The sequence below is a fragment of the Phacochoerus africanus genome, chromosome X (assembly GCF_016906955.1).
Source record: "Phacochoerus africanus isolate WHEZ1 chromosome X, ROS_Pafr_v1, whole genome shotgun sequence".
Classification (NCBI taxonomy): Eukaryota; Metazoa; Chordata; class Mammalia; order Artiodactyla; family Suidae; genus Phacochoerus; species Phacochoerus africanus.
This window is the reverse complement of record NC_062560.1, coordinates 72,446,333-72,460,652: the sequence shown is the minus strand read 5'-3', so window position 1 is coordinate 72,460,652 and position 14,320 is coordinate 72,446,333. Positions and strand designations below refer to the sequence as shown.

At 34.1% G+C, this 14,320-nt stretch overlaps 1 protein-coding gene across 2 annotated transcripts in view; it reads left to right on the top strand.

Moving 5' to 3' along the window:
* POF1B (POF1B actin binding protein) overlaps nt 1-13,836 on the top strand; it is a 74,506-nt gene extending 60,670 nt beyond the window's left edge. For both annotated transcript variants that reach the window (XM_047764554.1, XM_047764555.1), the window contains exons 11-17: nt 136-249; nt 1,321-1,473; nt 1,783-1,902; nt 3,615-3,743; nt 4,768-4,850; nt 11,838-11,952; nt 13,409-13,836. In XM_047764554.1, coding sequence (XP_047620510.1) covers nt 136-249; nt 1,321-1,473; nt 1,783-1,902; nt 3,615-3,743; nt 4,768-4,850; nt 11,838-11,952; nt 13,409-13,414 — 720 coding nt within the window. In that variant the 3' untranslated portion in view covers nt 13,415-13,836. The remainder of the gene's footprint in view (nt 1-135; nt 250-1,320; nt 1,474-1,782; nt 1,903-3,614; nt 3,744-4,767; nt 4,851-11,837; nt 11,953-13,408) is intronic.
* The last annotated feature ends 484 nt before the right edge of the window (nt 13,837-14,320 follow it).

Genomic DNA, 14,320 nt, shown 5'->3' with positions numbered 1-14,320 from the left:
GAATTCTGTTTTATTAAACAACTACAAATGAAACAAGTGCTTATTTAAAACTTCAAGTGTATACAGGTCTTTGTATTATGTAACTGTTGAAAAGTTTCTGTAATTTTGAGTCATAACAAATAATTTTGTTTCTAGTCACTGGAAAATGACAAGATAAGACTTGAGAAAGACTTGGCATTCAAAGAAACTCAAATAAAAGAGTATGAAGAACTCTTGGCATCAGTGAGAGCAAATAATCGCCAGCAGCATGTAAGTTATTTTTATTGAAAATAAACTACATTGGGGGAGTTCCCATTGTGGCTCAGCAGAAAAAAATCTGACTAGCATTCATGAAGATGTAGGTTTGATCCCTGGGCTTGCTCAGCGGGTTAGGGATCCAGCCTTGCCGTGAGCTGTGGTGTAGGTCGCAGATGTGGCTCAGATCTGGTGTTGCTGTGGCTGTGGTGTGGGCCAGCAGCTGCAGCTCTGATTCGATCCCTTGCCTGGAAACCTCCATATGCTGTGGGTGTGGCCCTAAAATGACAGGAAAAAAAAAAGAAAAAAGAAAATAACCTAGATTGATAGTTTTTCATATGCGCAATTACTAGCACACTGGAGTTATGAGATACAATCCATACAATTAAAATGATGGAACAACTTGTTCATATGAGAACTGAGTGGCTTTTGGTAGTTCCAATGACTGAAGCCCTCTCAGAAAAATAGATAACCTTAAGTATTTTAGATGTAAAGTATACACAATTCACAGTTATCTATACTGTTGAGTGACAAAAATTTTATAAATATTCAAAGTTAATTCATTCATTTAATCTACTAATGTGTTGATTAAAAAGCTTTTATAGATCTTAACACGTTTGTGCAATGAGTAATTGAATGAATGGAACTCTAGAAGTTTTCTCCAGACACCTGAGCAGAGATGATTCTTGGGAAATTGTAATAAATTGATAAGGCTGATCCATTTCTAAACTTTGCTCCCATGACAGTCCGAAATTTTGGCTCAGTTTCGAGTTGTCACATAATCAGGCATAAGGTAATTTTGGTGCCTACTAGAAGGTAGGTTACAGTATTGTCAAAGAGTAGCAAGAGTCAGATTGCTAAATTGGTATATTGAAAGTTCATCTAATCTTGATTTCCTCTCATTCAAGATAGGCAAGTGAGAGTAATATATTTTATGGCTGATTTAACTTACTATATAAAGGTAAAGACATAAGAAAACTGGACATGGAAAAATATTTGCTTTGTTTCACTGAATTAATCAACTAAAGAGCACTCTCTCCCAAGAAGTAGAATCCATTTTTCTTATTTACTGGGTCTTCTTTCCAGCAAGGACTTCAAGACTCAACCTTAAAATGCCAAGCATTGGAAGAAAACAATCTCTCTCTTCAGCATACCCTATCAGACATAGAATACAGACTAAAAGAACTGGAATATTGTAAGCGTAATTTAGAGCAAGAGAATAAAAATCTTAAAATTCAGGTATTGAAATTTTGTTTTAAATATATGTTATTGCCTTAATGATACCATAGTAATCCTGGTGTTGACTATATATATCCCAATATATATCCTATTCATCTTGAGAAAATACGTACACTGCTTTCTGATGATCTCCCATGTAGTTAGGTTGTAACTCACTGCCATTTGAGCTATATAAAGCAATTCCTAAAAATTGCTCTCATTTCAGTTCTTGTTTAATCATGTGGTTTTCATCTAATGTTAAGTCTTGTAATATAATATGTATTTCCCTCATAGCAGTCTAATTCCAAAAGATTATTTTGCCTTGTGTAGGTTTCTGAGACTTGCACAAGTCCGATGCTGCAGGCTAAAATGGATGAGATTGGCAACCATTACATGGAGATGCTAAAAAACTTAAGAATGGAGAAAGATAGAGAGATCTGCAAACTAAGGGTATGTATATCCTACAATGCATAAATAAGCAGGTCAGCACAGACTTTCTAATTAGACAATTATAGTTTCAAGTTTAATGCTACAAAAAAAGTCAACTGAAGGTAGAATTTTAGGAATATTCTATAGAAACTTTTAAATACACATCACTGTATAGAGAATATTACTAAACTGATTTCTAATTTAGCATTTATTTATTTATTGCTTTTGGTGGCAGGGGTGAAACTTTATGATCTGGCTTAAAATTTGCTTATGCAGGCAAGAGCAACTTTCAAGATTATCCAGTGAAGCCGCATTTGAATTCATAAAAATCCTCACTTGACTTTGAGGGATGATACATAGCAAGAACTTTGTCAAGCACAAGGAATTATGTTCCTATAATTAGCATCAAAATTAAGGTTATATTGGGAGTTACTGCTGTGGCACAGTGTGTTAAGAATCCTACTGTGGCAGCTCGAGTTCCTATGGAGGTATGGGTTTGATCCCTGGCCTGGTGCAGTGGGTTAAAGGGTCGAGTGTTGCCACAGCTGTGGTATAGGTTGTAGTTGTGGCTCAGATTTAGTTCCTGGCCTGGAAATTTCCATATGTTGTGGGCAATCAGATAAAAAAATAAATAATGTGGTATTTGTGAGAATAAGAATACATTGCCTTATCTTGTCTAGGTCAAATTGATAAGCCCATAATTTACTGATTCCTAAATGTAGTTATGTAAACTCAAGTACTTTAATAGAAAAACTGACCACAGAGTGTTCTCTCCAAATATTGTACAATCTTTCCCCAAAATCAAAATGAAAAAAATAGAATTTGTTCAAAAATCTACTGATTTTTCTTGTAGATCTCCTCCACTGATTTCTTTTCCATTCCAACATTACTAATAACACTTTAACTCAATAGCCATTTGTGCACATATAAATGAGGTAAAGAGGAAAATGGAAAGGATTTGGAGTCAGAAGACCTGTCGTTAAGTTGCAGCTGTGTTGTGCAATATACATGTAGCTGTTGTGACTTTGTGTCATTTAACATCTCTGGATCTCATTTACTTGTTTTGTAAATACAAAGGTATAATAATACTTATCTCAGAGGGATGCTGTGAGGACTGAGGTAAGTCATGCAGGAGGAATATTTTATGAACTGCAAATCATGATACATCATTAGTTATTATTATGAGTTTTCCTTAGTTAATATTTGAAGGAATATAAAGTACTATTTTCTTAGCCTCATTTTAATTCTTGTTGCTCAGGACTGTTACGTAGACAATGCTTAGGTAGGCCTAAATAGTAAAGTCACCTTTAAGAAATAAGAAATTACACAATTCCCATTGTGGCTGAGTGGCTTAAGAATCTGACTTGTCTCTGTGAGGATACAGGTTCGATCCCTGGCCCTGCTCCTTGGGTTAAGGATCTGGCATTGCCACAAGCTGTAGTGTAGGTCACAGACGTGGCTCCAATCCAGTGTTGCTGTGGCCATGGCATAGGCTGGCAACTGATTAGACCTTTTGCCTGGGAACTTCCATATGCCAAAAAAAGAAATGAGAAATTCCTAATCATTTCAATTCATATTTTACATTCATAAACTCTGTAAATTGGTACTTATTGGTATTTTGCTCTTCATTTCATAACTAGCTGTATGACCTTATGTCACTTAACCTCTCTGGAACTCAGTTACCCATTTTGTTAAATGAGAATTATAACTCTTATTTGTTTTTAAATCCTTAGACTCAGTTAAATCAGTACCAAAAGGATGTTTCAAGAAGAGAGGGAAGTTGTAGTGACTTCCAATTCAAGCTTCATGAACTGACAAGCTTGCTGGAAGAGAAGGATTCCCTTATAAAGCGTCAGTCAGAGGTAACAGAGAAGGGGTAGAGGTGAAGAGGAACAATACAACTCAGGCCTATAGGATAGATACTTACCCATGAACTAGAAAAGGACACATTTCCAATACTTATTTTATTCATGAAATAGAATGTGAGTTGCTATGAAGTAGAAGATGCTTATTTCAGAATAAATCATTTAAATGAAAGCTAGAATTGAAGCAAAAAATTTTGCTATTGTGCCTTTAATATTTTAATACATTAATATTCTATCTAATTAACAGTAAAATTCCCATTAAGACTGTGAGCTGCTTCAGCAAGGGATTGTGTTATATTGCTTTATCCGTAGTATGTAGCCCCAGGATCTGAAGGAAGAAACTACCAAAAATGTTGGCTAGTGTTGTATTGCTGTTATTAGCAAATGGTACTTTAAGTAACATTCAGTGATAGACTTTCTGTTAGGAAACAGTATCTGTTTCCATATTGAAGTTTAAATACTTTTCTGCTATGGCTACACTTTTAAAACTTTTTGGAACAAAATTTTCATATCTTCATCTTGAGAACCATGCCCATTTGATCTCATGTTATCCCTTAAACATAGACATCCTATACTGGATAGTGAATTCCTACACAGGCTTATAATGTAACTTATTAAGTACCATGAAGCAAGGATATATGGAATTCAACTAGTGGGATTGGGAAGTTTCCATCGTGGCTCAGCGGCAACGAAGCTGACTAGTATCATGAGGACACGGCTTTGATCCCTGGCCTTACTCAGTGGGTTAAGGATCCAGTATTGCTGTGGGCTGTGGTATAGGCCCGCAGCTGTAGGTCCAATTCAGCTCCTAGCCTGGGAACTTCCACATGTCGCAGGTGTGGCCCTAAAAAGACAAAAAAACAAACAAAAAGAAACAAGTGGGATTGGAACATTCTTACCTCAAGGCTAAAAAGGAAGGGAAAAATGTAATTATTCTTATAACTTTGTTAAATGTTCAAACATACTTCTTTCCTCATGTTTCTACTGTTCTCAAATGATTATATTGTCTTTTATTTGTAAGGAACTCTCAAAGTTGAGACAAGAAATATATTCATCTCATAACCAACCCTCCAGTGGTGGAAGGACTACTATTACCACTAGAAAGTAATGTATTTCTAATGAAATTTGATTATGACTTTGGTTATGTTATAATCCAAGTTATAGCATGTTTAATTGATATATAAACCCCTAGACAGAGTTTGGTGTTTTCTGCAAGCCAGTAATTTGCTGAAGAACGTTCACAAAAAATATAGCTATTGTTACTTTAAATAAAAATCAGCAGCACACTTTTCCTGTATTTAAAATACATTAAGTACAATGGAAGTGAAAAGTAAATAATTAGTTGTTTAACCAACTATATTAGCCAAAACTCTATCAGTTGCACATGCCAGAAAGCCAACTTAAACTGGGGATTAGTTAATTCACTTAATTGGGATTGCTTGGTGTCCAGATGGATTTGTGTGATCAAAATATATCTTCAGAAATCTGTCTTTATCTCTTGGCTTTGCTCTTTCCCTTATAGATATTGTTCTTAGCAGGGTCTTTCTTCATACTAGCTTACATCTCAGCAATATAGCCAAACTAAATAGAAAATAAATTTTTATGAATAGTTTCAGTAAAAGTCTACTTCAGATAGATCATATAAGTGGAATGAAACAAAATGTGGTCTTTGATGACTGGATTCTTTGACTTTGCATGTTTTTAAGATTCATCCATGTTTTAGCATGTGTCAGTAATTAATTGCTTTTTGTTACTAAATAATATTCCATTTTCTGGATATATAACATTTTTTTAATCCATGAATCAATTGATGAATATTTGAACTGTTTTTTTTTCACATTCCTTTTTTTTACAATGATTTTTATTTTTTCCATTATAGCTGGTTTACAGTGTTCTGTCAATTTTCTACTGAATAGCAAGGTGATCCAGTCACACATACATGTATACATTCTTTATTCTCACATTATCATGCTCCGTCACACGTGACTAGATATAGTTCCCAGTGCTATAGAGCAGAATCTCATTGCTTATCCATTCCAAAGATAATAGTTTGCATTGATTAACCCCAAATTCCCAATCCATCCCACTGCCTTCCTCTCCCCATTGGCAACCACAAGTCTGTTCTTCATGGCCATGATTTGTGGAAAGGTTCATTTGTGCCATATATTAGATTCCAGATACAACTGAGATCATATGGTATATGTCTTTCTCTTTTTGACTTACTTCACTTAGTATGATAGTCTCTAGTTTCATCCACGTTGCTGCAAATGGCACTATTTTCTTCTTTTTAATGTCTGAGTAGTATTCCATTGTGTATATATACCACTTCTTAATCCATTCATCTGTTGATGGACATTTGGGTGGTTTCCATGTCTTGGTGATTGTGAATAGTGCTGCAATGAACGTATGGTGCATGTGTCTCTTTCAAGGAAAGTTTTGTCTGGATACATGCCCAAGAGCAGGATTTCTGAGTCATATGGCAGTTCTATGTATAGTTTTCTAAGGTACCTCCATACTGTTTTCATAGTGGTTGTACCAGTTTACATTCCCACCAACAGTACTGGAGGGTAGTATTTTCTCCCATTCTGTAAGTTGTCTTTTTGGGGTTTTTTATGGTTTTCTTTGCTGTGCAAAAGCTTGTCAGTTTGAATAGGTCCCATTGGTTTATTTTTGCTTTTATTTCTGTTGCTTTGGGAGACTGATCTGAGAAAACATTTGTAAGGTTGATATCAGAGAATGTTTTGCCTATGTTCTCTTGTAGGAGTTTAATGGTGTCTTGTCCCATATATTTTGAGTGGTTGTGTCTTCATTATCATTTGTCTCAAGGTAGTTTTTAATTTCCTTCTTGATTTCCTCATCAACCTATTGGTTTTTTAGTAGCATGTTGTTTAGTCTCTATGTAGTAAGTTTTTTCTCATTTCTTTTCCTGTGGTTGATTTCTCGTTTCATGCCATTGTGGTCAGAGAAGATACTTGAAATAATTTCTATATCCTTAAATTTGTTGAGGTTAGCTTTGTGCCCCAATATGTGATCAATCCTTGAGAACGTTCCAGGTGCACTTGAGAAGAATGTATATTCTGATTTTTTTGGATGTAATATCCTGAAAATGTTGATTAAGTCTAACTTTTCTACTGTGTCCTTTAGGATCTCTGTTGCCTTATTGATTTTCTATCTAGAGGATCTGTCCACGGATGTGAGTGGGGTGTGAAAGTCTCCTACTATGATTGTATTCCCATAACTTTCTCTTTTTATGTCTGTTAGTATTTGTTGTAGGTATCTGGGTGCTCCTCTATTAGGGCATATATATTGATGATTGTAATATCCTCTTCTTGAATGGATCTTTTAACCACTAAATAGTGTTCTTCTTTGTCTTTCTTTATGGCTTTCGTTATAAAGTCTGTTTTGTCTGATATAAGTATTCCAACTCTTGCTTTCCTGCCTTTTCCATTGTCATGAAATATCTTTTCCCATCCCCTCACTTTCAATCTATAAGTGTTCTTTACCCTATAGTGAGTCTCTTGTAGACAGCAGATTGTAGGTTTTTGCTTTTTTATACAATCTGCCATTCTATATCTTTTGATTGGATCATTCAGTCCATTGACATTTAAGGCAATTATTTATAAATATGTATTTATTGCCATTTTAAACCTTGTTTTCCAGTTGATTCTATATTTCTCTTTTCTTTTTTGGGTTGGATGATTTCCATTTATTTTATGCTTGAGTACTTTTCTTTTTAGTTTTTGTAAATGTTTGGTTTTGATTTGTGGCTTCCCTGTTTTTTAAGTATGTTAACCCCCTTCTTGTATCTGATTGCTTTAGCCCGATAGTCATATAGGCTTAAACGCATTACTAAAATTAAAAAAAAGAATCTATATTTTCTTACTTTCCTTCCCCACATTCTATGATTTTGAAGTCTTTTTTTAACATCTTCATGTTTAGATCTGTATGCTGGCTTATTTAATTGATCGCTTTCTGATTGTGGTTTCCTCCATCCTATTTCTTCTTACTTTTTTTTTTTTAATTTAGAGAAGCCCTTTTGGTATTTCTTTTAGAATTGGTTTAGTATTGCTGTACTCCTTTAGCTTTTGTTTGTTGGAGAAATTCTTTATTTCCCCTTCTATTTTAAATGATATTCTAGGTTGCAAATTTTTTCCTTTAAGCATTTTAAATATATCTTGCCACTCCCTTCTGGCCTATAGTGTTTCTGTAGAGAAATAGCTGATAGCCTTATGGGGGTTCCCTTATAATTAACTCTTTGCTTTTCTCTTGCTGCCTTTAGAATCCTCTGTTTATGTTTAACTTTTGCCATTTTTATTATAATATATCTTGGTGTGATCCTATTTGGGTTCAACTTGTTTGGAGCCCTCTGTGCTTCCTGTATTTGATATCAGTTTCCTTTACATTTGGAAAGATTTCAGATATAATTTCTTCAAATATATTTTCAATCACCTTTTCTTTTTCTTCTCCTTCTGGAATTTCTGTTATTCATAGATTGGTCTGCTTTATATTATGCCATAGGTCTCATATCGCTTTCATGTTTTTTTCATTTGGTTTTCTGTCTGCTGTCCTGATCAGGTGATTTCCATTATTCTATCTTCCAAGTCACTAATTTGTTCCTCTGCATTATTCATTCTGCTCTTTAGTGCCTTTATCTCAGTTTGCATCTCTGCAAATGAATTTTATAATTTTTCTATGTTCCTCCTTATATTTTCTAGTTCCTTTCTAAAGGAATCTGCATTAATGTTCATATCTGCTCTTAATTACTTGATATTCAGCCTTAATTCCTTCAGTATTTTCATTACCTCCCTTTTGAACTCAGTGTCTGTCAAACTGCAGAGGTCTGTTTCATCATTTGCTGCTTCATGTGAGTTCTGTTCTTTTACCTGGGAATTGTTCCTGAGCTTCTTCCTTTACAGCTTCCTCTCAGGAATGCTAGTCCCATCGTGATTCCTTCTCTCTCTCTCTCTTTTTCTTTTGTTCTATCCAGGGTTTCTTGCCCGTTTTGGAGATTTAAGTTCTTCCAGCATTCAATAGATGTTCTGTGTGAGTCGTTTTACATGTAGAGGTGTTTTCTTAATGTGTTTGTGGGAGAAGGTGAGCACGATGTCTTATTCCTCTACCATCTTGATCTGCATCTGAGATGTTTTCAATTTTTGGCTATTATGAACAATCATATTGTAAATGTCTGTGAACAAATTTGTGTGGACAAATGTCTTCATTTGTTTTGAATATATACCTAGGTATAAAATTGCTGAGCACATGGTAACTTTTTGAAGAACTGCTAAAATTTTCCAAAGCAGCTATACCATGTTACACTCCCATCAGCAGAGGCTTATAGTTTCTCTCCATCATCCCTAATATTTGTTATTGTCCATCTCTTGGATTATAGCCATCCTAACAGGTGTGGTGAAGTTGTATCTCATTGCAGTTTTGATTTGTAGTTCTCTAATAATTAGAGTTGCTTAGTATTTTTTCATGTGCTTATTGCTTATTTGTACATCTTCTTTGAAGAAATGACAGTCACAATGATTATGGCAGTGTAGATGTCTTTGGAGTTAGTGTTTTCATTTTATTCTGATAAATACCCAGAAGTGAAATTGCTAGATCATATGGTAGTTCTATTTTTAAGTTTTTGAGGAACCTCCATACTGTTTTCCATAGTGGTTGTACCAGTTTGCATTATCATCAACAGTGCACAGGTGTTCCCTTTTCAACACATCCTTGCCAACACTTGCTCTTACTTGTTTTTTTGATAATAGCCATTCTAAGACAGGTGCAAGGTGATGTCATCTCTTTCTATATCTATAAATTGTGTGCTCTCTCTTTCTTTGCTAACCAGTCTGGTTAGAACTATATCAATTTTAATGATATTCTTGAAATTTCTTCATTATTTTGTCTGTTTTATTGGCTTATTAGTTTTATTTCTTTTTAACGACTGTTAAATGTTTAAATTATTCTGTTTTATTAGTCTACCTTCAAGTTATATACCTCATCACATGTAGCACACAAAGTTTATGATAGTATGCTTCCATTTCCCTTTCATGATCTTTTTTGCTATTATTGTCATCTATATTTAATTTTACATACAAGCCTACATATACAGTATTATTTTTGCTCTCAATAGTCAATTATTTTTAAGGAGATAATTAAAACAAAAAATGTTTTTAATTTACCCACATTTTATCATTCCAGTGCTGTTCATTCTTTTGCTTTGATCCAAATTTCCATCTGATATCATTTTACCTCTGCCTGAGGTAATTCCTTTAACATTTCTGTCATGCTTCTATGCTGGTGAAGATGTCTCTTGGATTTTTATGTCTGAAAACAGATTTTTTTTTTTTTGGTCTTGGGCTACACCTGTGGCATATGGAGGTTCCCAGGCTAGGGGTCGAACTGGAGCTGTAGCTGTGGTGTAGCTGCTGGCCTATACCACAGCCATAGCAATGCAGGGTCTGAGCTGCATTTGCGACCTACACCACACCCCATGGCACAGCCATCCTCATGGATACTTGTCATGTTCATTACTGCTGAGCCACAATGGGAACTCCCTGAAAACAGTTTTAATTTTGCCTTCATTATTCAGTTATTTTTGCTGTGTATAGAATAGCAAACTGATAGATTTTTTTCAATACTTTAAAGATGTCACTCCACTATCTTCTGACTTTCACTGTGCCAGATAAGAAGTTTAATGTTAATCTTATGATTATTCCTCTGCATAATTCCTTTTTTCCTCTGGCAAAATTCCAATTGTTTTCAGCAATTTGATAATGATTTGCCTCTATGTGTTTTTCTTCATCATTCTTTTTCTTGAGTTTTGCTGAGCTTCTTGGATCTCTGTGTTTAGTTTCTATCAAATTTGGAAGGAATCGGGTCATTATTTCTTCAATTATTTTTTGTCTCCTGCCAATCCTGTAGGACTTCAGTTACACATATATGAGGCATCTGATATTTTACATGGCTAACTCATACTCTATACATATTTTTTCAGTCTTTTTTTTCTCTTGTGTTTGATTTTGGATAATTAATGTCTTCAAATTTAGAAGTATTTTCTTCTGCAGTACCCAATTTTTTGTTAATCCCACACAATATAACTTTCATCTTTGTAAGTCCAATGTAGATTATTATAGCCTCTATCATCCTCACTGTGTTCATACTTTCCTCTTACTGATTATACATTTTATATATTTTATACATTTTTAAAATATTTCTATGGATCAACCCTCGCTTACTTATTTATCTATTGTTTCTTGGTTTGTTTTTACTAATTTATTTTTTCTTCATTATCAGTCTTACATTCCTGCTTCATTCCCTGCCTACTAATTCTTTTATTGAGTGCCATATAGTATGAATTGACATACTTGAGTTCTGGATTTTGGGGGTACTACTCTTAAGAATTTTGGAGATTTGTTCTGAGAGATGGTTAAGTTACTTGGAAACAGTATAGTACTTTCAACTCTTGCTTTTAAACTCTATTAGAACAACCTGCAATCTAGGACTAGGTTGTCCCACTACTAAGGCAATAGTCTTTTGTAGTGTCTACCTAATGCCCTCTAGTATTAGGAGGTCTTTCCACTCTGGTTAGTGGAACAAAGACTATTTCCTTCACTATATGTACTCCAGGAATTTCAAGGCTACTCCTTTTCAGTGATTCTTTCCCCAGCCTCAGTAGATTTTCACATGCCTACAGTGATCGGTACTCACCCAAAGACTTGCGGGGAATCCTCTACACATCTCTTGAACTCTCTCCATCTATATAGCTCTCTCCTGTCTGTTATTCCGCCCCACAAATTCTGCCTCCAGGCAGTAGGCTAGGCATTTGTAAGGCTCATATCATTTGCTTCCCTTCTCTGGGATCATGATCTTGTGCTGCCAGTGGTCCATCATTGCCAGAAGCAGAAGTACCTCCCTCTTACTCTATTGAAAATAGTAGTAGTAAATCTTTGTACACTGATTTTCCTTTTAGAAAGAGTCAAAACTCATTCAGAGCCAAATTAATTAAATAAGGAGACTCAAACTAAAAAGTAATGACTAAAAAGTAATGGATGTTATTTTCTTGTCCATCTTGGAAACTAACTTTTTTTTTCTCTATAGGTATAGGACACAATATCCAATCTTAGGCCTCCTATATGATGACTATGAATATATACCACCAGGTAGTGACACACAGACTATTGTGATTGAGAAAACAGAAGACAAATGGACTTGTGTAAGTTCACTTGGACATTTCTGGAGTATATAAATAGGGAGAAAAAAATCTTAAGACCATTGTGTTGTATTAGCAGAGTTTCTCAACTTCAGCACTGTTTTGGGGAGAGTAATTTATTGTGGGGGTCCACCCTGCACATTTTAGGACATTCTAAAACCATATAGGACCTGACTTTAGCACTATGAAAATTACAGCCTCTGTTTTTTTATGTTAAAAACTTCTTAGGTACTAAAAGCAGGCAAAACTAATCTATGGTTATTATCAAAGTCAGGGAGTGGTTATTCTTGAGGGTGGGTACTGAATGGAAGGAAACATAAGGAGGACTACTGAGGTACTATGAATATGCTGTTTGTTGATCTGAGTGACAGTTCCATATGCATGTTCAATTTGTAAAATTTCATTTAGTTGTACACCTATATCTGTACTTTTTCTATGTTTATTATATTTCAAAAAAGGCTTAAAATGCTTAAGTACATTATGATGAGCAATAGATAAATTTATGTGAATCAATTCTACAGAATCTTTTGGAGAAATTTTTAAATTATAGATTTATAGTTAATAAAATAGTGCAGATTATAATTAATAAATTACTGCAGGTGTAGCTAATAAAATTAAATATCGGGTTTAATTCTGTTGAACAAGCTTAACCAAAAGATTTGGTCGAAAAAACAAAAAAATTCAGAAAGTTATTGGCTCTGAAACCCTTCTCTATAATCAAGTCATCAATCTTGGATATATGGTTATCTATCATCAGTGAAAGCAAGCAACATTTAATAACTCCAAAATGAGAATAATTTGAGCTTTGAAATATATTGTGTTTCTTGGGTCATTAATTAGTTGAGAATTACTTATTACTACTTATTAACTAATAAAGGGTACTTGGTGGCCAAGAACCAGATGAGCAACAAGAGAAAGTCAGCATAAGATTTAGAAATTGTCACTCAAATACTGTTTGCTGCTGAAACTTAATATTGAGAAGCAATTGCCACTACTAACCACATGTCCTCTAGAGGTGGCATCAATGGAAGGATTGGCCAAATAAAGGGTCTACAGAAAAATAGCCATTACTTCTCCCTTCATTAAAAATGTACAGCAATGAATATCAAACTTGATATCTGAAGAGAATAGAAACTGATAGCAAGTTCAAAATGTATTTAAGTAAATTTTATTTACAGAGACGTTGACATATTTAACCTCTAAATATGACACCAAGGACTAAATCTACTCAATTCTCCCTCCCGTATGCTTAAAGTCATTTGAAACATATAACTTGACTAAAGTCAGACAAACCACTGTTTTGTTGAATATAGATATAAAAGAGTGCAAAAACACTACTGTGCATTTCCTTTAGCATTATTCATATCAATTTAAATTGTTTTTATAACTGTGTGCATACAATAACAATGTCTTAAATTAATTATAAGCCAGTTCTAAACTAATTTTTTTTCTTTTCTAGCCATGAATGAATCTCCAATTCAAAGGAATTTTTTTGGTCTTCATTAGTACTTGGTTATTTTTCCATGACTAAAGCTAACCGATATTTTAAACCATGCTGCTACCCAGCAAGTCCACTGGAATTCATTAGTTATACAGATGATAGTTTCTCTAGCCATGTATAAGGCCTGAATCCTTTCCATCACATTTTTGTATTCAACATAACAATACACCACTTGTTTAAACTTCAATTATAGACACTATAGGACTTAATGCAATATTTTTCAAGAGGGTGTTTCCCAGACACTGAATTAATTTGTTGGGGTAATGATTTTACAAGTTATCCAATTAGAAGATTTTCTGATTTAGATGTGCAATTCAGCTACAAGAGTAAGCACTATTTTTTAATGACAAAAATCAAGACTATTGAATTGAAAAAAAATTGACTAGTGCATGGTATAGACATTATGTATTTGCTTTTCTCATATTAAACCTTGAGATTAAAGAAATTATTTATTACATGCTATTTATACCTCTTAGAGATATAACTAAATCAAAGGTGATGGTTAATTTCATTTAGCAGGGAAGTGGGATTTTTTAAAAATAACTAAATCTACTAAATGGCACATTATGCTATTTTGGTTCTAAGTACATATCAGTGATATGGTAAATCTGTTCTTTTGACGCATATCCCCAAATGAGCCCATTCATTTCCTTAAAAACACATAACAGTATATATTAGTAGTGGGTGGAAGGAAAGTGGACATTTTTAATAGTGGTATACAAAACATTAAATTGAAATACTACATAAAAGCTTAAAGAATAAAAATAGCAACAACAAATACTTGATATCTGCTACTTAGGAGAAAGAGATTTTATAGTAGAGTATTTAATATACTTAGAAGTTAGCTGAATAATTGGATTCCAATGACCT